Genomic DNA, 25,035 nt, shown 5'->3' with positions numbered 1-25,035 from the left:
GCCCTGGCAAGCACTACAGCAATACAAGAAAAAAAAATTTTCTGTTTATTTTTATTAAGGCCCATCTACTTCCTAGCCCTAATTTTTCTCATTTCTCAGATATTCCTCCTTTATTTTTAATGACGTGTGTTTTCCTGTATTTTGCTCCCCTCCTTCCTTTTCCATGAACTGCCTTTCTTTTTCCCTTACTTTCTTTTTTCTCGTACCCCTTTACCTCAGCTATCCAGCAAGTAAGTATTTGCTAAATATTTCAAAGTCGTATAGAACTTGCCCAAGTTGTGTGGCTCCCTTTCCTGTCAAGGACATCCTGCTAAAGTCACCTACCTCGTTTTTCCCCCTGGAAATGCTCACGCTTGCTGTTGTTCCTACAGCAAAGCCCAGAACAGATGGAAAACAGACTTCTTCCTCAGCCGTGAGGATTCAAAATATAAGTATTAATATACACTGGTATGCTAGATTTTTAAAGCTGTCACATGCAGCATCTTGTATAAAACTAGCTCACGAAGCTGGTAACGCAGGGGTTTATTGGCAAGGAGGCTGCGGCTCAGAGCTGTTAACTGAGTCACCAGGACCACATGGCTCCATCGGGACTGGCACCCAGGTGTCCCCCAGTCCTCCTGACTGGTCCGGTCAGTTTTCTGTTTGTTTGTTTTTTCCCTCAATCTTGTTTTCCCTTTCCACAAGAAGAGAAGGCTCTGTCTCAGTGAAAGGGGATTTTAATAAAACTGTCCCTCGTTTTCTGTGGTTGTCCTGCAAGTGGTGGCCCTGCCCAGAGCAGCACCCCTCACCCACATTCTTGGGCGTCGACCTGCGCATCCTGCAGTCCCTCTGGGTCACCCCTTCTCTCTCCACAAAGCTCGACCTGTCCCCTTTCGTTTGCTGCTCCCACTCGGCATTTACAGAAGCGACCTTCCCTTTCAACTTGCTCAGGTCTCTCTCCTCTTAAACAAATCTTCCTCTCGCCGGGGCATCTCTGCCAAATACTGCCCTGTCGCTTGTCTCCCCTTCAAACTCTGTGAAGCCGGCTCCGGTTCGTCACATCCCCCCACTTCTTAGCAAGTTGCGATTAAGCCTCTGCCTGCATGGATACTGAAATAGCCGGATCCCGATACTCATGTCCCCAAATCTATCAGAAAAATTACCCATCTATTATTTGATTTCACAGTGGCATTTGACATGAATGTCCGGGAATTTAGCAACCGCAACCTTTATAGATCATCTTTGTAATTTATATGAGGCATCAAATGAATGCTATTATCCTCAATCACTTCTATATTAAGCAATTAATCTTTCAAATAAATGTTCAGTTATTTCTGGCTTCTTAAAAAAGACTTAAATTCTGTTATATTTTTCATGGATACATTATAAAATCATAAATCTTTTTTAATATTGTTTTTTCAATTTTGTATGCTATTAACATCGATGCCTTGGCATGAAGTTACAATCACTCTGAACTAGTAAAAATCTTCTGAGTCTTCTCCTATGCAAATGGTCCCTTCATTGGGACGTAGAGACCCCATGACCTCCTGCCTGGGTTCTTCCCTCTCTGGCTGGTCCTTCTTGGTCCATTTTGGTGTCCCCGCCCGTCACCTTGTGGGTGACCCCTGTGACTCTGTCTTGGGCTCTTTCCTCTTTTAATCAACATATTCTGCATGGGTTTTATCATCCATTTCCACGGCATCGGGTCTCCCAATAAATCTCCATCAGCACGCCAGATCTCAGTAAATTGTTAGCATTCAGACTGCTTTAACTTTAACCTACAATAAGATAATTTGTGCATTTTTAATAGAAAGTTCACAATGTAAAACTATAGTCACATTTTCACAATGTAACTTCTGTATTATGCCCTGGGACACTCACAGCTAAGAACAGAGATAATCAAGATAATGAAAGAGAAAGTTAGGATACAGGTTTTGCTGCTCTAACAAACAGAGCTCAAAATACAAAGCCTTAACTACGAGAACGTATTTCTCTCACGTGAAAGTCCAGTTAGAGTAGCCTGTGGATGACTCAGGAACTCAAACTGGTTCCTGATCATTATTCCCCCGTCCCCCACACATGGCTTCCATTTCATAGTGTACAATAGAAGCTCGGACGCAGTGATCATGCCCACATTCCAGCCAGGGTAAGGAAGAAAGAGGAAGCACAGGAGCTGACCCTTCGAGTCATAAACTGTAAGTCGCAGGCTGGCCGATTAGCTCAGTTGATTACAGCGTGATGCTGATAACACCAAGGTCCAGGGTTTGATCCCTGAACTGGCCAGCTGCCAAAAAATAAATAAATAAATTTTAAAAATAAAATGAAGATAAATCATAAACTGAAAGTTGCATATTTCACTTCTACTCACACTCCAGTCACCAGAATGCAGCTTCAAAGGAGAAGGCTGGAAAATAAAAGTCATTAACTAGGCAGTCTGTGCACAGCAAAAACTCGGGAGCTCTATTATTAAAGCAGAATTGGGGAAACAGTAACGGGAAACACCCAACAGTCTCTGCAGCGTGTATGTGAAACAGATGTTTCCAAATGAGTATTTTCACTTACTGCGTGTAAATACACTGTATTTTCTATTTTATTATATTCTATTTCATTTTTTTTAAATCCTGGTCATTACTCATAGATCATATCATAACTCACTATAGATGATGACCCATAATTTGAAAAACATTGCTCTAAACTTATTATGTCCAATACGTAGCCACTAGACACACGGAACTGTTAAACACTTGACATTCGGCTCGTCTAAATTGATCTGTGCGGTAAGTATAAAATCCACACCAGGTTGCAAAGACTAGCCACATATCTCATTAGCATTTTGTACATTGGCTAAATGTTGAAATGATAATATTTTGGATATATTGAGTTAAATAAAACACATTACTAATTTAATTTAATCTGTTGTCCTTTTTTTAATGTGGATACTAGACAGTTTTAAATTACATAGGAGGCTCACGTTATGTTTCTATTAGACTACACTGCTGCAAGCTCTAGATTCAAATGTCAAACTCCCTATGAATAATAATAACTGAATATCCCACAAGCACTTTTTAAAACTATACTTTTTATTTTCCCAGCCCTCAGCCCTTCTGTCCTCCTTCTGCTCCCCCCAGTCTGTGTTTCCTCTGTTTCACTCACTCAAAGGCAGCACAATCTACTCAGTGACCAGCCAGAAAAACTGAAAGGCATATTTTCCTTTATTCCTTGTACTCATACATTCACCGAGCACCATAATTTTACCCCTTAAATATGATATAAATTTACTACCTCTTTCCAATCCCATCATGAATACGCTGGTTCAAAATACCATCAGCTCTCGCCTATGCCATTACACCAACTCCTAACTGGTCTCCCTCTGCCTCCTTCCAGCCAGTCTTTCAAAATTCAGTGAAAGTGATCTTTGCAGGAAGCAAATCTGAGGTCAGTCTATTGATTACTCCTCCACGTAAGTTAATATGGCCAACAAGCTCCTTTCTGACTTGAAGCCAGCTCTCAATCACCACTCTTCTAAGTGTACAGGCGCTTCCTCCATGCCAAACAGTGATCATTATACTGATTGTGCCATGATTGTTCTCACCGCCTGGGCCTTTGCATATGTCATTCCCGAGACTTATGATGCAGTTTTCATCTCCTTCCTCCTCTGACTAACCACTGCTTATATTCAGAGCTTAATTTACACTTTGCTTTCATCCGAATTTCCTTTCCAAGGCCCCAAGTCTGGGTTGTGTGCCATTTTATGTGCTCCCAGAGCATTATGAACTTCTCCAATAATAATGTTTGCCTACTGTATTTTTATTGCTTCTCTGTGTGTGTGTGTGTGTGTGTGTGTATTTACCCCCTATAAGAGCATAAGAACTTTTACTGCATATCTGTTTCTACTTACTCACCCATTCTATCTCTAGGATATTGCATGGTGTTTAGCCCTAACAGGATCAATAAACACTTACAAAACAACCAAATAGCTGCACAAACAAATGGATGGATGAATGAATGGACAGATGAATGGATTAATGAAATTCTTTATGTGACTTAAAGATTGGTAAGAAGTATCATATTCAGAACGCAGTAAGAAAGTTTGATTGGATAGCAGATGGTAAAGGCATTTGGGATCCTCATTAGGCACCGTAGGGCAAAGCTTGTTTTCAAGGTCCTGTTACTTCTCCTTTCATCTTATTACTTCATTAAAACAGGAAACTCTTTTCTATTATCATTCTTCCAGAGCCTGGCTCTTCATCTTCAAACCAGTAATATGCATAAGATCAAAACTTAACTAGCTTAATACAATATGATCCATAAAGACTACTGAATTCTGAAGCAGCTTCAACATTTAAGGAAGGCATATGGAATTGAAGACTTGCAGGCACACCGACTTGTAGTGAAATATCTATTTTGAGCCTGCCCAGTATTGCTTAAATTGCGGCCACCCTTGCCAACTATTCATACAAGAGAAGTGAAGGGAGCCATAAAAGGTGCTGTGGGGGTCTGTGGAGGCAGAGAGAGAGAGAAGGGGGGTGAAAAGCTAATTAGCTGCTTTACAGGAAAACCCAGAAAAAAATGAGCACTAGTGGGAATGTGGTTTTATCCCTTCAAGAATTCTATTTAGCCTGCCAGGAATTAACCTTGACTGCAATTAGGCCATCAATACCCTTTCAGAAAATGTTCAGAGACCTCAACTTTGTTTAGAGACCTTGTGTGGGTGGAACTTCCTGTTTGCACAGAGAGCAGCATAAAGCCCGGTTGCTCTGGGGAGTGTTGGGACCAGATCGATTGTAGGGAGAGGGGTGCAATAGCCTGGTCTCCTCCGGCCCCTTCTCCCTGCACAATGGAGGACAAACTCCTTCATCCAAGTCTCGTTCTCCTCTTCCTGGTCCTCCTGCCCACAGACACCTCAGTCTCTGGAAAACCGTGAGTTCCACACAGAGCATAAAGCATGAACTTTCCTCATTTCAGATACTCTTTTCTATCATTCATTTCATTTTTTCTAAAACTGTCACCTTCTTGTCTTTAAGGTTCTTTTCAACCACGAGGTGTTGTAAATCTGATTTATTCATTCTTTGCTTATGTTTAACCATTTTGTCCCAACTGTCTGGATCTCTGAATCTCTAAATTCAGAGTGATATGCAAAGCTTAAGAAGCATCAGAAATTGATTCTTCTTTAGAGGAATCAATTATTAGATCTTCATGCTCCTATTGATATGCTTAAGATCATGCTATTTATCCTTCGTATCTCTCTTAATTTCACATCTTCTATTTTATAAAATAAAGATAATCCTCTCGCTCAATCAGATCCTACCATGGAGCACTGTCCTGGAGTATAGACATCTTTAGGGTGCCAAATAAAGGAACAATTTGAAATACCGGTGTTTATGCTCAAAAAGCAAAGGACCCTAATAACAGGGGAGAAATCCTTTTGCACATCAGGGGTGATGACTTCTCTGCTTAAACAAAACTGAAGGAGAAACTAAAAGAAATACCATCTGATAGATGATTAGAAGCAAATGTTGATAACCAGGTACTGGGTGATTTGGGGCCTGCAATGCAGAAGCAGCTGCCAGAAGTGGTGACAACGATACAATCATCTGACCTGCCGTTGACTTACTTTGATGTGAATAATTCTTCTTAGTACTTTTATCTGCCCAAAACAAGAATAGTAAGGGAATTAATGCTAGACCTTGTTTAATTCTTGCAATAAGGAATATCCATCTGTGAATACATAAATTTACTGAAGGAAAAAACAGCTCATCATTCTCATTAAAGTTGTGTCTCAAAAGCATTTTAATTTTATATCTAATATGTATGAATCGTAATTTGCAATATATCTATTTTATTTTGATCAGTTGGATACTAGTACTATTGAAAGTTACCTAATCAGAAGAAAATGTTCAATATTTGCAAATTTAATGTTCTCATTATATTTAATAGAAGAGTTAAAGTTAGATTTATATACCCACATTAATATTACATATGTATGTATATATGTATGTATGTATATTTGTTAGTAAAGAGTGAAAAAAAAATTAGTTAAAATTAAAAAGAAGAGTGATCCATAAAATATTTTGAAGCATAAAAGTCTTAGCATAAACTTCTGTATGTTAAGTGGCATGGAAATTCAAGTTCAAGGAGGAAAATAGGGAAAGACCATTACCAAAAGAACTTTTTGATATTTTTTTAAATAGGTAATACTGGATATCTGATCACTATAATATTTAAGATTCCATGAGAAACTTGTGAAAGTAATGTAAGTTTTAATTTAAAATATCATCAAAAAAATCTTTCACTATTACTTAAAATTGTAATTAGAAAACAGATGTTTACTTGAAAATATGAAAGTGGTGCACAGTGTCTAAATTTTATTTTAGGAGTTCTGTGAGCAAAATGTTGGGAAACCACAGTATCAATTTTAAATTATATATCAGGATATTGGGAAAGTTTCTGTCCAGCTCGTGAGTTACCAAGATCCAAATTCAATCACGAGAGGACCATCTTTGGGTGGAGCCATTGTCTAGCTATGAGGTAAAAGGCAAATATTTAAAATGCAAACATCCATGGTCAGGTAACACACTAAGACTTTATTAGCTGCTTACCACCACCGAGACTTTAACCTGATGACTCACTTTCTTTGAGCCTCAGAATCCTAGAAGCAAGTACTTGCCAGACAATTTTAACAGGGTTGTTAAACATATATACAGGGGTACTTCAAAAAGGTCATGGAAAGATTCACACTATCTTTTGTTTTTCCACAAACTTTTTAAGTACCCTCATATACTGGGTGATATATATACACATATGTATATGCATCTATATGTATATTTTTGTTTGTTTGCTTGTTTTTTAAGGAAAGTTGTGTACTTTGATTGGCTTTTGTAGTGCCCACATGCCTGAGAGCTTGCTCGTTTTTACAGCAATCCTAAGGTAAAATAGATTTATAAAGTGAATAAATGTAACTACCAAATATTTTTATTTGAATCCAGATGCTCACATATTGATGTTCCTTGTAGTAAGGTATGCTTACAAATTTTAGTCTGTTTAAGGCCCATCTCGAGTAAACTGTTCACTGCCATGGCATATGACAGAAAGGGAAAGTAACCCCCTTGCAAGCCATTCAACAGCAGAGCTCCGTGCACACCAGTGCACCTTTTTCGGTGTACAGCAAATGATGGTAACAAGAGTTGGAGTGGCAAACAGCGCTGTTGATAGCAACGTCTCTCCTCCACTTTCCTTGAACTGGACGCCCCCCCTCCCAGGCAGTATATGGTGCTGGTCCCCTCCCTGCTGCACACTGAGACCCCTGAGAAGGGCTGCCTCCTTCTGAGCCACCTGAATGAGACAGTGACCGTAAGCGCATCCTTGGAGTCTGTCAGGGGGAACAGGAGCCTCTTCGCTGACCTGGTGGTGGAGCAGGATTTATTCCGCTGCGTCTCCTTCACTGTGAGTGTGGCTGCTCCACTGAATATACTCAGTTCTAGTGGTCAGGGCCGTCGGGATCTAGTATTCAGTCAAGATAAGGTTTTAGGAAGCTGGTAAGTACTTCAGGAAGGAATCTAAATATAGCAACTAAGAGTAGAAATTAAGAAGTAATGCAAGAATTTCCAACCATGGAAGACAAACATTTATGGATATGTTAAAAATCAACTTAGTGATCAATGAGAAATCCTATTAACCAGAAGGAAAAAAAACAACAGTACGCACTATATGCACTAGACAAAGGGAAAATGTGACTTTTCCTTAAAATTAAAATGGAAAAAAACATTGATAAAGCAAATTAGGTCAAGGTTCAACATGAGCCACTAGTAGTGGACTGACAGGAACACATCAATTCACACTCTTTCTAAGAAAAAAAGTCGTAGAAATTACTCCATGCAAATGCCCAATTCTCTTTAGAGTTTCCTGTTTATGGGATGCTTACAGCCTAGTATCAATAAAATATTCTAATTTTTTTCATAGCCTTAAGACATGCTTCTTCCATGCCCTTATAACATCAGCTTGGTACAGATCAGTGTATAATTGAATCAGGACTGTATTGTCTGAGGTGTACCAAAATATGTCTGTTATAACCTCTCTAACTGATGTATTTTCCTCTATTTTGTGTTCTGTCTTCCCATTTGTTAAACGGCAGAAGTAATTTCTGTCCGTGCCTACTTTCCCAAATGAAAATGAAGGAGTGAAATTAAGTAGAAAGGGCAAGATCTTAGGAAGGAGTAGAACAGAGAATAGGGGAGGAGACCTGGGAGACCCAGTGGGTTCTCAGGATCACTTCTATATTTCAGGTCCCAAGGTCATCACCCAATCAGGAGGTAATGTTCCTCACCATCCAAGTGAAAGGACCAACCCAAGAATTCAAGAGGCGAACCACGGTGATGGTTAAAAACGAAGAGAGTCTGGTCTTTGTCCAGACAGACAAACCCATCTACAAACCAGAGCAGACGGGTATGAAGAGGGCTACGGTCTGGACAATTTCCCCTGCATATTCCCCAAACTACCTATAAGCCGGGTTCCTTAATAGTTTGTCTTACCAGCCTGTAGGCCGAGTTAAGAGTTTTGGGGGCTCATGGAAAAATATTTCTGTTTCAGTAAAATTTCGTGTTGTCTCATTGGATGAAAATTTTCACCCCCTGAATGATTTGGTGAGTCTCCTTTTATCTACATAAAATCATTATTATCTATATAAACAGTCTGGGAGTCTGTTTTGGGCATTGGAGGAAGGACCACAGAGAGGAAGAATCTGGTATTATTAACAGTAATTTCTGGCACTGTAATAATAACACATGATTCTAATTTAAAACATTATTCCCAGTAAAGAGAGTAGGTAATTCTTCCTGTCTTGGTACTGGTACTCAGTTGTCACACAATTAAACTTATTCTTTTGGTAGTTCTCAATTGGGAAAATTAGAAAGATACATTAAATAATAGACACAGATAAACCATCAAAAGCCCATGTTCAAGTAACTTCTCAGAGATTTAGACTTTTCCTGCACACACTTACCAGAACCTCTGCTATGTAGGAAGAGAGTAATTATCTGTTCCTCCGTACTAAGCCATATTTGCAATAAGAAACACTGCTGTCTGTTGCAATGCAGTTATCAAATCAAATCTTCACTTTTCTTTCCTACATCTGCTTCTCCAGTACATTTTATTAGCTCTATCAGAGGCAATTGCTTTCTAGCTCCTAAAGCAAAAGATTATGGTCCAATCCTTGCTTCTCTTTCTTTCACACCCACATCCACTTTACCAGAAAGTCATGTCAACTTAAAATATATCCAGACTACTTCTTACCACCTGAATTGTTACAACCTAGTACTGGCCAATATCATCTCTAAACAAGATCACTGCAAGAACCTTGAAAACTGGTTTCCCAGTTTCTAATTTCACTCCTCAACCTAAAAATCAAACACCACATCCATCACTGTCAGCTTAAACCTGCTTTATTTTTCTTCATGGCACTTACTATCCCCTGAGATACATAAATCTCATATATATGAGGGGGTTTTGACTTATCTGTCCATTTCTATTAGAATGTAACTTTCATGAGAACAGACATATTGTTCTTTTGTGCATTGCTTTATTCTCAGAACTTACATACAGAGCATATGAGTAGGCACTTAATGAGTATTAGTTATTAAAGATGAATAAACATTGGTAGTAGAGGAGCTATTCCCACTCCTCCTCATTCTTAGAACTACCTAAGAGTTCTATGATGAATCTTAATAATTGGATCTGAACATGACTATTTCCATAGGTTATTTCCACAGGTGTTTATATCTTAATCTGTAAAATTGCATAGCAAAGGAATGTTCTTCTCTGGAATGCTATAAGCACTTAAGTAATGTTAGTATATCCCATTTCTAATGAATGGAAGTGCATGTATATATTTGTTGCTGATGATCTAGTAAGTTCTTAACATTATTTATTAAATGCTTAAAATGGATTAATTAAAAGTTCTGTAAAATTTAACCTGGAATCTTCCTGTTAAGAATTAGTTTACATAAAGCTGTTTTGCTTATAAATCAAAACTATTTAGAATAGTTTCGAACAATTATAAGCTCCTTTCTTTCTCTTTTGTCTTTCAGATTCCACTGGTATATGTTGAGGTAAGTAACATGAAACATACCATAATTAAAAGGAAAGCAGTACATTTAGGGAAAATGTTCTTATTTGAGAGGTTCTTAAAATATCCCAGATATTTGTCATTAGGGAGAAAACTTCAAATGCACGTAGGGTTCGATGGTTACAACTCATCTCCCCTTCCCACCACTCTATTTGTCCTCTTTGTGAATAACATAGGAGTGCCCAAAGATTAATTTATTGTCTCTAATGCTCTGGGTGCATTTGTAAGTTATAATGAATTTATCCACAGGACCCCAAAAGAAATCGCATCACACAATGGCAGAATCTCAAGTTAGAGAGTGGCCTGAAGCAACTGTCCTTTCCTCTGTCATCAGAGCCCTTTCAGGGTTCCTACAAGGTGGTGGTGCAGAGGGAATCAGGAAGGACAGAGCACCCCTTCACCGTGCAGGAATTTGGTATGGATCAGGGAAAACCTTGGAACTTTTTTTCATATTTAAAGTTCTAGGGCTCAGAATCTGAGCTCATTTGGAGCCCTTCCTTTTCCCATGGGTGATATTGGGCTTGGAGCAGAACTAGTTGTATCAAAGTCCAATGAAGACATCTATGATTTGTGAATAGGACTTCGTATGGCTTGCTTATTTTGTAGCAATGTTTAATGCCCCCAAAATGTAAAACATCTTCGTTATAGTAGAGCCTTCTAAAATTCACTAGGGTTGCAGGGATCCGTCATAGTCCCTCAACAAAAATCTCCATTTCAGAGAAAGGTGGATATGGACATATTGGAGAGTAGAGCTACCTTTTCACAGCCCTAAAGTACTATGAGGGAGCTGTTACAGACAATCTGAAAATATTAATGCCCCGAAAGTTGAAAACCAATCACTAACCTCCTTTATCACCAATCAACAGTGCTTCCCAAGTTTGAAGTGCAAGTAACAGTGCCAAAGATAATCACTATCTTGGAAGAAGAGATTAACGTGTCAGTGTGTGGCCTGTAAGTTGATTTTTTTAAATCATTTAAGAGGAATATTTTTATTAAAACATATTGATTATACATATTTATGGGGTAGAGAGTTATATTTCAATAATAACCAAATCAGGATAATTAGCATATTCATCATTTAAAAACTTAAGCATTTCTTTGTGATGTGGACAGTTGGTCTTCTCTCTTCTAGCCATTTGATAACGTGCAGTCAATTATTTACGAGACTCACCCTTTGCGGTATTTTGGCTAGTTTCTAAAGGAGAAGTGGCAACACAAACACTTCAAATATTTGGCAAGCATTCCCATCTCTAGAATGTTCTGTTGCTTTCCTATTTTTCCTTTTTATTTTCTTTCATGTTGCTATCTGCATAACTAACTACTTCTAGAGAGGCTGTGCTACCAGTATTGATTCTGGCACACACCAAAAAAAACAAACAAAGACAACAAAAAGCAGGATAGTGTTGAAGGGTCATAGCTTTCTCTTAACCAGAAGTATCCAAACATATATAAGAGAGATAATCAGCATATCGTTATAGGAGAATTCAATTCTCAACAGATCATTTACCCAACTTTGCATGCATAAGTGGAAAAATAGCTCAGATTCAAACTTTGTAGTGATAGGCATATAACCGAAATCTCATTTAACTCGTTGGTCTACGTATGGCATGTCACATATCTCTCCGCACTGCCGTTTTTACTGAGGAGACTCTCAGTATGGTCCCTTTTACCCTTGAAAATTTGTGTTTTCTGGATCTTATGCTCCCACCTCTGGTAGCCCAGTAGTAGCACTAGCATTAGAGCAGGCAGAGTGAAAAATCCAGTCCTGCCTAAAGACCATATATGTAATGCACCTACTAATCACCTAGGCTTCTGCCCCAGCACTGTGTCAGAGTAATGGCCACCAAGTTCTTGGTCACACATAACTGGTGAGCCAATGCTCCTACAAATCCAGATATAAAGGATTCAAACAGGAAAGGAAGTAAATGCTTTGAAAATATAGCAATCGTTTATGACATATTTATGGCACAGCCCTATTTTAGTAAAAAAGCAAACAAGTAAAATTTGATGTAAATAGAGAGGCTGCACATGGAAAGAAGTTGATGGAAGGAGAGACATCGTCATATTAATAGTTATTAATAGTTTTTATTACCAGACAAGCATGAGGGCATTCATTTCTTCTTTTGGTTTCTTGTTTTGCTTTGTTTTGTTTTGTTTGCTACTACTGTTTTTTTCTTTTAAGAATAGGTTTAGATTTTGTAATACACAAGACATTTTTAAAGATGAAATTGAAAAGAAAAAAATCAAGAAAAAAACTTAATAAAAGAAGAATGTACTAAATTTCAGCTTGTTATACTGGAGATTTCTCTTTTTTTTTTAATTTTATTTTGTCGATATACAATGTGGTTGATTATTGTGGCCCCTTACCAAAACCTCCCTCCCTCCTCCCTCTCCTCCCTCCCACCCAACAATGTCTTTTCTGTTTGCTTGTCGTATCAACTTCAAGTAATTGTAGTTGTTATATCTTCTTCCCCCCCCCCAGATTGTGTGTGTGTGTGTGTGTGTGAATTTATTTATTAATTTTTAGCTCTCACCAATAAGTGAGAACATGTGGTATTTCTCTTTCTGTGCCTGACTCGTTTCACTTAATATAATTCTCTCAAGGTCCATCCATGTTGTTGCAAATGGCAATATTTCATTTATACTGGAGATTCCTAAAAGAGAAGAGTTGTGACTCAGTTCACTTGCCTTCAGTACTGCATGAGCCCTACAGAGAGTGACTCTACTGTAGCTAAGGGGGAAATATAAATAGGTAGAAAATGGGGAGGTTCAGTGTCTCCTTTGATTCATTTGACAATGTTCTCATGACAGATACACATATGGGAAACCTGTCCCAGGACATGTGACCGTGAAGGTTTGCAGGAAGTTTGGTAACCCTTCCAACTGCTTTGGTGAAGAGTCACAGGCTTCCTGTGAGAAATTCAGTCAACAGGTGGAGTGAAAACTGTTCCTTCTAGGAATTAACAAGAAAGGCATTGTTGGCAGGCTGTGAGTTGCAACATGGTGCTAACTCAGAAAGAGAACTATATGGAAGAGAATTCCATGCTAGCTACTGTAATTTTTTAAAAAATCAGCGAATGAGCACAATAAGAATTATTTGTGTCTTGTATTTGGCCTTTGTGGATGTTCCAAAATGATAGAAGTTGAGCCATCCAAAGCCTCCTTGGGTATCTACTTCTAGGAAGGAAAGAGAAAAAACATACCTCCTTACCTGCCTTGGCTGGGATGGGTGTCAATTCAGTTTTCTTTCTATGAGCAAGAGCCTAACACATAGCCCCACCTAGATGCCAGGGACATAGGAACACAGTTCCCAGATGAGCAGCTGCTGCAAGCCACAGTTCTATTTTACAGGAGGAGGAACCAGACTTTGGTGAAAAGTAAGATTACCCCCCAAAATTTAAGGCATTTCTATCTCATTCTCTCTAGAGAATTTTAGATAATAAGGAATATACCAGTCAACTATACACAAGATATTATTTTGAATTGTAGTACTCATTAGTCCCTAGAGAATATTTATTGTGTCCTTATCATAGAAAATGCCTAGATAATGTTGTCTCAAAAAAATCCCACCAGAGTAACTGTCCAGTCTAATATGCATTAGGTTTCGTATTTTATTTTCTCTCCTCTTAGCTAAACAACCATGGCTGCTTCTCTCAGCAAGTAAAAACCAACATCTTCCAGCTGAAGAGGCAAGGATATGAAATGAAACTTGAAGTGGAGGCCAAGATCCAAGAAGAAGGAACAGGTTTGTGTACCACCTGGATATGGGAGAAGAAACAGTGGACACTGATTTATTGTTCCACCCAAATTATGAATTGTAAGGGAGGAGGTAATATAAGAAGTTCAGGGACATCATCTTTTCAAGAATGAATTTATTTTTTTCTTTTTCTTTTACAGCGGTAGAATTAACTGGAAGCGCATCGACTGAAATCACAAGAACCATAACCAAACTCTCGTTTGTGAAAGTGGACTCCTACTTTAGACAAGGGATCCCATTCTGTGGGCAGGTGGAGTATTTTACAACTCACTAGTCAAGCTGGGTACTGTCACCTAATTAGCAGAATAGGTATGGTTTCTGTTATTAAAACAATAGCTGTTTATTTATTTACTTATTTTGTGGCTGGCTGGTATGGGGATCTGAACCCGTGACCTGGTTGTTGTAAGGCTGCGCTCTAACCAACTGAGCTAACCAGCCAGCTCTAAAACATAGGTGTTTAATGTTATCAGTTAACATAACCAAAGGTGTAAAATATACCAAAGTTTGATTAATATAACTAAATGTATAAAACCTTATAAGAATAGATTCCTCTGTAAATATGTATATGAAATCTATAAAGTCATTCTAAAGCCCTATCAAAATTAGTAAAAATTTTTTCTCACTTTTGGAACAGCATTGTATATCACTCAATCTCTTTTTCATGGTTTACCAGGCAGTCTCAGGTTTTTATGACTTTTTTTAACAAGAATCTCAAAGTTCATGGTGACCAATTACATTGTCCTTCTAACACTAACTTGTATGGAAATGGGTAGGTAGGTGGTTTTAATTTTTATTTTGAAGTATTAAAGATTTTACTATATGTAGTGTTTCTTTCATGGATATTATATTTATATTAATTTTCTATAATAACAATTATATTTTTTAAAAGTAAGCATAAGGGTAAAATATTGCTGTTTAGTGTTCCCAGATCTTAAAATTATAAATTTTCTCACAGATTTACAAAAAAAAAAAAAATCTTCTATTGTGATTCTTCTATTGTCAGCACATGGATTGTCTGACTCCAGAAATTCGAGGTAATAGTTGCATATACCTCAATGCATAATTACTACATATCATGTTCTTAATGGAAATGAGACAGGATTTAAGCTATATATGGTATAAAAGACAGAGAAACAAGACTCAACAAAGTGGAGTACATTCTAGAAAATTAGCTTATGTTATGACAGCAAAACGTATTCAGAAACCTTGGCCGCTTCCTAAAAATGAAAGTACAGTCTACTTTTAAATTTCTCAGAGGCATATCATACCTTTTATACTTTAGTGCTGCTGAATAACTATCCTACTTGTCATAAGAGTCTCTCACTAGAAGAGAAAGAATCAGGATTTTGTGCCTATTCTTGTCTTTGTACGTGCAACCAGCATTTCACTGGCAAACTTAGAAACACTGATCCAAGTCAGACCATCATGCCTACAAACCTGAAAAAAGAGTCACCATCTCAACAGTCTGAACTGGGCTACTCACCTGCTGAGTTCCATGTTAGTGGTAATTTGCCTTTAGGGACTTATTTAATACTGTGTGCCTCTTCTCATTTCACATTTTTCACATGGGAAGTGAGTCATAAAATCTGCCTACCTTCCAAAAGGTTGAAGATCTAGGTTGAGAAGCAGACACCATGTGTAAAACAGCTAGAGAACCACACAAGACAATGTGTTAACAATTGCTTACTTGTGCACTTATGACATTTTAGAACACTGATCCTTACAAAGTTAATGGCCTAGCACAAAATAAGTGTTTGGGACTCAGCTAAATTTGGCTAAGTAAGGAATTAAAAATGTTTATCGCTATATTACTCTTGTGGTCTGTGACTCTCCAGGAATTATATATAATACATAGCATTTCCAAAATATCCAGAGTACATTTTTCTGATCAGCCTTATTATTATCCCTATCATTTGCAATCCCTTCACATTGATTTATTTTTCTCTTAGGAATGTTTACTACTAAATAAGTGTAAATTATTTATATACTTTTTTGACATCTATCTTTTTTAGTAAGTGGTAACCTCTGTCATGGAAGGAACTTTGACTTGTTCACTGCTATATCCCCAATGCCTGGAACCGTGTTCAACATATAAGAGGCACTTAAAAAATATTCATGATAAAGTGAATATGTTTGGTGCCTATTGGTTATTGTCCATATAACTTATCCACAGTTTTTAATCTTCAGGTGCGCCTAGTGGATGGGAAAGGCACCCCTATGCCGAATAAAATGATCTTCATCACAGCTGATGCAGCTAACTATCACTCCAATGCTACCACTGACGAGCATGGCTTGGTGCAGTTCTCCATCAACACCACGAGTGTCACGGGCACCTCTCTCACCGTTAGAGTAAGTTTGGAAGGAAGTTACCAAGGACATAAAATAGCCTTGAAAATAAGGTTGCAACCTAAAAGTGATGAACTTTCAAATTGTGTTTAGTCCTTTAGAGGGAAAAAACTAGAAACTAGAAGCCAATTTACGGAAATTTATGAAAAGGAGGCCGTATATTATGGTTAACGTACAGGTTCCACTTTAGCGACATTGTAGGAACATAAAATGGTACAGCTACTATGGAAAACTATGGCAGTTCCTCAAAAAAGAAAATAATAGAATTAACATATGATACAGCAATCTTACTTCCAGGTATATGTATATAACAAATGAATTGAAATCAGAGTCTCTAAGAGATATGTGCACACCCATGTTCATAGTGTCACTATTTGTAACAACCAAGAGGTGGAAGCTACCCTGATTTCCATCAATGGATGAATGAATAAACCAAATATGGTGTGTGTGTGTGTGTGTGTGTGTGTGTACACAATGGAATAGTATTCAGCCTTAAAAAGAAAGGAGATTCTATCACATGCCACAACATGGATGAGACTTGAGGACATTATGCTAAGTGAAATAACAAAAGACAAATACAGTACGCTTCCACTTATATGAGGTTTCTAAAGTAGTCAAAGTCATAGAAACAGAAAATGCAATAGTGGTTTCCAGGTGCTAGGAGAGGGAGAAATGGGAAATTGCTGTTTACTGGGTGTAGAGGTTTAGTTTTGCAAAATGAAAAGTTCTAGAGATCAACAGATACACTTAACACTACTGGACTGTACACTAAAAAATGGTGAAGATGGTAAATTTTATTTTGTATGTTTTTTACCACAATTACAATTGGTAAAGGGCCATGAAAATCAACCACATTGTATAATGATAAATAAAAAAATAAATTAAAAAACTAAACCTTAAGGAAAAAAACATGACTCAAAACAAAATATAAATATAAAGATTCAACTTATCAGTAAGATAAAATGATTCCAAATTTGTATATATCTGATAACATGATATCAAAACTAGAAAGCAAAAACTGATAGAACTTCAAGGAGAAACAAACTCAGAAATTTGATCTAATAGACACACAAGCTATATTCGATGATTGAAGATACACATTCTTTACAAGTGTATTTTCAAAAACTACATTTACAAAAATGTTTCATACACAGGGCCATAAATCAAGTTCCAACAAATTTCAACAGTTAAATCATACAGAAATGTTTTCTGACCTCAATGCAATTAATCTAGAAATCAAAGACAAACATATCTAAAAATTCCCATCTGTTTGTAAGTGAATAAATATACTTCTAAATAGCTAATGGGACAAACAAAAAAATCAGAAAATAAAAGAAAGTGTGGTTTCCAGAATCAGAATCAGAAAAACTGGTTGAAAATAATGACCCAACCGTATATTAAGGGCAAATAACTAAAACCTCTGTACTTCATTTTCTTATCTGTAAAATGGGTGCAATATTTAATACCTAACGCTCGAGGTGATAGTGAGGATTGAGTGAAATAATACAGGTTAAAGCACTTAGTAAGTGCCCTTTGACTAATACGTATTTTACTATAAAAGCCCATTTTAACACAATTACATTTAGTTTCAAAAATATACACTGCATAAATTACTGTCTTACTTTTTGTCCTGCTATTCTAATTTTCTCCAGATGGCCTATTCATACACATATAACTTGTTTTGTATACCACACTGTCCTCAATTCATCAATAGAAATGTAGGCATATGTTGATAAATATATGGGTAGGCAATATATATTACATAATGATAGTGATGGAAAACTCCTACCTCTTAAGTGTTTTCATGTTGGTAAGAGGAAAGAATAAAGAGCATATTTTATTGGTATAAAAGTCCATAGTTCTAATAACTCAAACTTAAACATTTATTCATTTATCATCAATCAAGAAGTGTCTTGAGTGCTATGTGCCTGGCACTGTGCTAGTCCTGACAATGAAAATACTATTTTTAAATGCTCCCTCTTTTTTGATGGTTTTATGTATATATGCTGTCACTAGAACATATGTGGAGGTAAAAACAAAGTATTTTGCTGGCACAAGGATTCACTCATGCTACTTGGGAGCTGTGAATGAGGATAGGGGAAACTGGCAAGAGCTAAGGAACAACTTGAACATGGAGAAAAGTTAGAAATACAACCCAGATAGGACCTACGAGGTATAAGAATCCAGAACAAAAGGAAGCATTAAAAAGAATCAGCCTAAGATAGCCCAGGAGAGGTAGACTTCAGCTAATTCACCAACTCAACTCTTGAACCAATGTTTTGTACATAAAGTTTTCTCAGACCCCTGAGGTTGCAATGTTTTATTTATTCCTAATACCCATTTGAAACCCATCATAAAAGAGGCAGCTACTTTCTGAAGCACAGTTTTTCCATTTCTGGAGATTATTTATTTACCCTCCTCAGTGAGGTTTCATAGCTCCAGTGGCTCTGTCTGCATGGGCGAAGTAGCCAAAGAGATTTCAAGCAAGCTAAATCAGAGCAAAGGATGCCTCCTTTCATGCCCTTCAGAAATATAAATACCAGCCCCAGGAGCCTATGCAGTGTAAAGGCACCAACCATGCCTGCATTTGATACACATGGACAAAATAAGGTGCCCTTTTCATACTTTTTACTGTGGAGTGAAAGATCTCTAGCCACTGGTTAAGGTAGGACAGTAGACTTAAGCAGTTTTGTGAGAACATTAATTCCTTATGATATATAATTTATGAAATCATTTTGTTTTTCTAATTTGTTAGGGAAGACACAAGGATCATCATTCCTGTTACGGCTACCAGTGGCTGACAGAAGAGAATGAGGAAGCACACCACACTGCTTACCTCGTGTTCTCCCCAAGCAAGAGCTTTGTCCACCTGGAGCCTGTGCCTGGCCAGCTGCCCTGTGGCCAGACTCGGACGCTGCAGGCACATTACAGTCTGAACGGACAGGTCCTGAAGGAACTGGAGGAGCTTGTCTTTTACTATCTGGTGAGAAGGGAGGTCACTGTGTTGACTGTACTGTGAGTTCTGATCCATGTTTCTTTTCAAAGTTTGACTTCTCTTCGGGCTAATTATTGCCAGCAGGGGCTCAATAAACCAAGCATATCGAACGCGTGACTGGAGTAAGATCTCTGTCAGGCAAATTAAATTCCTTTTTATTTCCTTTTTTGCAGATAATGGCAAAGGGAGGCATTGTCCGAGAGGGGACTCACATCCTTCCTGTGGAGCAGGGGGACAGTACGTATTCCCATGTCTCCTCGTAGCTGCCCCACTCTGACACATTCAACCTTACCCTATAGAAATACCAGCAACACTTAAAACTAAAGAGCATTTCTATCTAATCACAATACAGAGGGAGTTGAGGGAGAGAAAAGCAATAGTATTTCTTCTCTTTACCCTTAATTAAATATTTGTTTTCTTATTCTTTGGCGTATTTGGTTTAGATTATTTAAAATGTTGATGTTGTTGTGTATAATCTATGCTTATTCCAAATTTTCAAACCATAAGTATTCTTGGTCCATCTTCTCAAAATGAGAGACATTTCAGAATTGTTTTAGAGAATGAGGAGGAGGTAAAATTTAGAGACGCTTTCTATGTGCCAGGTCTTGTGCTGAGTCACTTATATCTTTAAAAATATTTTATATCCCCATTGAAGATAGCTGTGGTTTATGAAGAGTTAAGTTGGGTACTTTCACCATGGAATTGGACTCTCCCCATGAACAAATATGAAATGATATAAACCTTTGAAGGTTTCTCCTAATGGAGTGTAAAAGATGACTTACTAGAAAACTATTAGTCAACTGCTCTTTCGTTATCTCCTCATAGCAACACAACAACACCCTGGTAGACTTACAGAAGTTCAATCTCTGTAAGAATCTACCTTAACCTCCAAAGAATCTACCTTAACCTCCAAAGAATCTACATAGGCATCAAAAAATAACTTCGAAAGGAGCATAGTGTTCATCTTAAGGAGAAATAGAGGTGAGAGGGCTGGTTGCAGATGTCACGGGGGCCATGGCTCAGGCTATCAGTCCCCCACTGCCCTGGCTCAGGAGCCTGGGGAATTTGCTGTGGCAGCTCAGTGGTTGTCTCTAGGCTGGTTGTGGATGTCAGCGGGGCATGGCTGCAGACCAGGCTTCTAACATGGCTACGTGCAAGAGAACAATTTCATCTCAGCCCTGGGGAGATGTCTAACCCATGCTCACTTCCTCTCATCCTCTCCATGCTCCAGTGAAAGGCCATTTTCCTGTGTCAGTTCCTGTGAAGTCAGACATTTCTCCCATTGCACGATTGCTCATCTATGCCATTTTACCTGACGGGGAAGTGATTGCAGATTCTGAAAAATATGAGGTTGAAAATTGTCTGGCCAACAAGGTGGGTGCTTTATATTATAAAATTTTCAACATTTAAAACTAGAAGTTAGCATCATTATCAATTATTTTATATATGTGAGCATTGGGGCCAAAAGGGTTAAACAAATTCCCCAGAGACTTTCAGCAAAGTAATGACAGAGTCACACTAAGAAGCCATGTCCCTTGGCTTCTAGTGCAAAATTCTCAAGTTCTCCTACTGCATTGTCTCCTACCATGCGACCCAGTTCAAAGTACTTTGTTCCCTTCTTCTGTAATGAAATGTTGGGAAATATGCAAGCAAGTTTTTAAGACAACTAAAGAACCAAAAGAAAAATGCAAAAGCACCTAAACACCTCACATTTCCAATCAAAGTTAACGAACACCTCACTGTGTACCAAGGGCAAAAACTGGCATCTCGAAGTTAGTAATTTGTAAGAATAATTAGAAATCATTATAATGGCTCAACTGATTCTTGAGATTCCAAGTGAAGCATAGGAGACAAAAAGCCCCAGACTGACACAATGCCTACCACCACAAAGTCAAAGTGGTTATTTATTAAATGGAAAAAAACACTCAGGAAACATGCATGAATGCATGTTTAAATCAGGAAATTTGTTTCCTGACTTTTTTCCCCAATTGCATAGGTGGATTTGAGCTTCAGTCCAGCACAAAGTCTTCCAGCCTCCCACGCCCACCTGCGAATCGCAGCTTCTCCTCAGTCCCTCTGTGCTCTCCGTGCCGTGGACCAGAGTGTGCTGCTCTTGAGGCCTGAGGCTGAGCTCTCCCCGTCCTCGGTGAGTTCCCAACAGCTTCAAGGATCAGAAACGGCCACGAGGGGCTCAAAATGAGGAGAAATGCCTATCTGAGTAGGATAATATCTATTAAAATTATATTTATCTACAAGTTAACAGTTTTGAGCTCTTTTGCATGTGTTTTCTTTGGCAAGGAAGATATTATATATTTTATAGTAAAATATAAATATAAATATATACATATATATACATTGAGAGAGAGAGAGAGATTACCAGGTTTTGCAAGTTAAAAACAATTAAAATGTACTGCCTAATATGGTATATTGAACCAAATAAAAACATTTTTTCAAAGATAAAATGTGATAAAAAATTAACAAAAAAAAGACTTGTGATTCAGATATATTAATTAAGATCCTTGTTCAAAGTCACATAGCAATACAAACCCAAGTCTTCTGATTGTGTTAAGACACCCGTATACCCCAAGCTGGAGAGAATACAAGGCAGACTGTGAAAATGCTATAAGAGAGGTGAAGGGAAGTCATTCTTAAATTATATAGACAAAATGTAAAGGAAACCATGTACAATCCAAAGTCCCTGAAATCCCAGAGCTCCATGAAACCAAAAATAGAAGTTTTCAAGACAGTTTTAACATTTCAACAAGCTTAACAGAAGTGATAAATTTTCTTGCACTAAGACTGCACAAGCTAAATGATATATCAAGTTTTTATTTTCATAAGAATTATATCAATTGAAATAATGGATGTCCCAAGCTCAGCATCATTTCTGAAGGAAGTTATGTATGGTCTCTGATGAGTAAAAATTAGGAAAAATGAATTACTATATGATAACTGTCTTGATAAATAAAATCTTTTAAAATATGGGGTTAATAGAAGAAATAGCAGAAGGGTATGCTGGAGTGGAACAACAGGAACCTCCTTAACAACATGTACAAATAGTAGTTTGCTCATATCTTCAAATTTTCAAATGAGGCCAATTTGAATACCTGTTACTGAAGTTTTTTCTACTATCAAAATTTTATAAAGGGAAATTTTATATTTTTACTTCCTCAAAATAGAAATTTATTTTTAAAAATTCTTACTTTTTGGTCTTTCTGATGGAATTTTAGTTGAAAATATTAAAATACTTCTAAAAGAAGCATTAAGTGCATTTCAGTAGTGAGAGAAAAAGGATAAATGAAGAAGTAATGTTAATGTTTTGCATTTGTATAACATAATTTTATAGTTAAAATAATTTATAGTCAAAGGGTTTTTAATTATAAATAAGGCAAACAATCACGTTTAATTTATTAGTAATAAAGCAGAAGCTTTCAGGTATTTAGAAGCAGACTAACACTGGTTAGAACACTGGTTCCTCTCAATCCTTTATTGGTGTTTTACAAGTGAAATACTTTGCTCCTAGGGTATTTATTTAATGTATACTGTGTTCTAGGCACTATACCAAGTGCTGAGAATCTAGTAGTGAACTACTGGAAAGATAAAAATCCGTGTCTCACGGAACTTACATTCTCATAAATGAGACAGGCAATAATTATATAATATGCTTTGGAGAAAAATAAATCAGGGAGGGAAAATGGGGAATGTTGAGACAGAGCCACCTTTCAGAAAGTGTCTAATTTAATCACACTATTCAATTTGCTAATCTGTTCTTGTCAACTAATTAAAATTTTTTATGAAGATAATATAATGCACCTATCAGCATTCTTATGTCTTTCTTATTCCTTCCCTTCAAAGGTTCGAGAGCATCATTTTTAATATTTTAGTTAATCTTAGGTATTACATAAAGATCTGGAGCATTTTGTTTCTATAAATAATACCTAAGAAAATGGTATCTTGTCCTGTGTAGAGGACATCTACACAAGGGTACTTCAAAGAGTCCGTGGAAAGATTTGTATCGTCATTCAACTCTATTTCTCCACAAACTTTTTTGGTTTTTGGGTTTTTTTGTCTTTTTCCGTGTCCGGCAACGGATCACAACCCTCAGTGTTGCCCCCGTACCGGACCGGGGACCGGCAACGGGATCGCAACCCTCGGTGTCGCTCCCGCGCCTCGCTCAGCCAGCGAGCGCGAACCGGTCTGCATGTGGGATCCGAACCCTCCGGCAGGAGCGCCGCTGCGCTTCCCAAGCGGCGCACTTATCCAGTGCGCCACCGGGCCGGCCCCCACAAACTTTTTTGAAGTATCCTCATACACTTATTTATGTGCCTGTGTGTCCATTGATTTTGTTATATGCTGAGACCTTTGATAACTGCAAGGTACAGACAAAACTATCATTTCATTTTGTTGTCATGAAGCTTTGTATAATGTCAATTTCATCAATACAGTTTTATTTCATTCTACTTTGGGGTCTAATGTTTTCTTCTGAACTGTGTAACAAAGTATTATGACCCTTGCGTACTTAAATGAGAGTGTTTTTATTTTTTCCTAAAATTTTTAAACATCTTCAAAATGAAAATAGTGTTTAGAGAAGATTGTGTGTACCCTCACTATAATAATTATCAAAGCAATGAGAGCACTCGAACAAAGACTGATAGTGATTATTCTTATCCTTTTCTCCTTGAACTTAAAAAAAATAAACCACAAATACCCTTTTATCCTTTGCATTTGTACAGGTTTATAACCTGCTACCAGTAAAGGACCTCACTGGCTTCCCTGAGAGTTTAAATCAGCAGGAAGAAGACAAGGAAGATTGTGTCAATCTCAATAATGCCTATATTAATGGAATCATGTATTCCCCGGTATCCAATACAAATGAAAAAGACATGTATAGCTTCCTACAGGTAAATTCCTTCTATCACAGATGGTCAGTTCTTAAGGTTTTTAAAGTATTATACATAGAAGAATTATTTAATGCCTTAATATCATAGTTGAGGGTAATGCGATATAGAAAGATCAAGTGACTTCCCCAAGGTCACTAATAGTAGCAGATCTGCCAAAAGTTACAGAACCAGGCTGAAACTTTTGAACTATTAATCAAGTTTTCTTTTTTAATTGTACTTAATTGCTTTGTGATGCTTATAAATATCACATATATAAATAATCACTGTTGAAAGAGTTTTAAAAAACAATCAAATTACCTCTATAAATATACTAACGTCCCTTCTGCAGATGTGAACATTAAAAATTTAATATTAAGCTAACTGGATTGTTTGTCAAATTCAATTAAAAGAATTATGCATGTCTATATATTTAACACTGTATATGTATTGATTAGATGATAATTTCCTTTACAGGGTATGGGCTTAAAGGCATTCACCAACTCAAAGATTCGTAAACCCAAAGTATGTTCTCAGCCTCAACATTGTGAAACACAGACAACTGGTAGTTATCGTGTAGCTTATTTAGGTAAGAAATAATAATAATAATAATAATAAATGTTTACTGCCTAATGTATTGAGCCAAATAAGGGAATTTTTGTAAAAAATATAAAATGTGATAAATATTAACAAAACAGGACATGTGATTCAGATATGTCAAAGTCATTGCTCAAAGTCACAGAGCAATACAAACCCAAATCAGCAATATAAACCCACATCTCCTGATTGTGTCAAGCCACTCACATAAGCAAAGCTGGAGAGAATAAAAGGCAGATTGTGAAAAGTTTTATAAGACATATGGAAGGGAGAAATTGGTAAAGGGCCACAAAAAATGTTTACACTGTGTAATAATAAAATAAAAAATTAAAAACTTGGAAAATTTCTAAAAGAAATATGCAAA

The 25,035-nt window shown here is 37.2% G+C and overlaps 1 protein-coding gene across 1 annotated transcript in view; it reads left to right on the top strand.

The window, feature by feature from the left end:
- Positions 1-4,819: 4,819 nt before the first annotated feature.
- A2M (alpha-2-macroglobulin) overlaps positions 4,820-25,035 on the top strand; it is a gene marked incomplete at its 3' end in the record, with an annotated part of 46,777 nt that continues 26,561 nt past the window's right edge. Inside the window, exons 1-17 of the mRNA XM_008589597.1 lie at positions 4,820-4,899; positions 7,239-7,422; positions 8,262-8,421; positions 8,566-8,618; positions 10,062-10,082; positions 10,349-10,514; positions 10,966-11,050; positions 12,911-13,031; positions 13,730-13,844; positions 13,997-14,106; positions 16,044-16,205; positions 18,958-19,185; positions 19,371-19,431; positions 20,420-20,571; positions 21,194-21,343; positions 23,931-24,098; positions 24,552-24,663. Coding sequence (XP_008587819.1) covers positions 7,246-7,422; positions 8,262-8,421; positions 8,566-8,618; positions 10,062-10,082; positions 10,349-10,514; positions 10,966-11,050; positions 12,911-13,031; positions 13,730-13,844; positions 13,997-14,106; positions 16,044-16,205; positions 18,958-19,185; positions 19,371-19,431; positions 20,420-20,571; positions 21,194-21,343; positions 23,931-24,098; positions 24,552-24,663 — 2,041 coding nt within the window. The remainder of the gene's footprint in view (positions 4,900-7,238; positions 7,423-8,261; positions 8,422-8,565; positions 8,619-10,061; positions 10,083-10,348; positions 10,515-10,965; positions 11,051-12,910; positions 13,032-13,729; positions 13,845-13,996; positions 14,107-16,043; positions 16,206-18,957; positions 19,186-19,370; positions 19,432-20,419; positions 20,572-21,193; positions 21,344-23,930; positions 24,099-24,551; positions 24,664-25,035) is intronic.

Source organism: Galeopterus variegatus, unplaced genomic scaffold (genome assembly GCF_000696425.1).
Source record: "Galeopterus variegatus unplaced genomic scaffold, G_variegatus-3.0.2 Scaffold5545, whole genome shotgun sequence".
Taxonomy (NCBI): Eukaryota; Metazoa; Chordata; class Mammalia; order Dermoptera; family Cynocephalidae; genus Galeopterus; species Galeopterus variegatus.
This window is presented reverse-complemented; position numbering and strand designations above follow the sequence as displayed.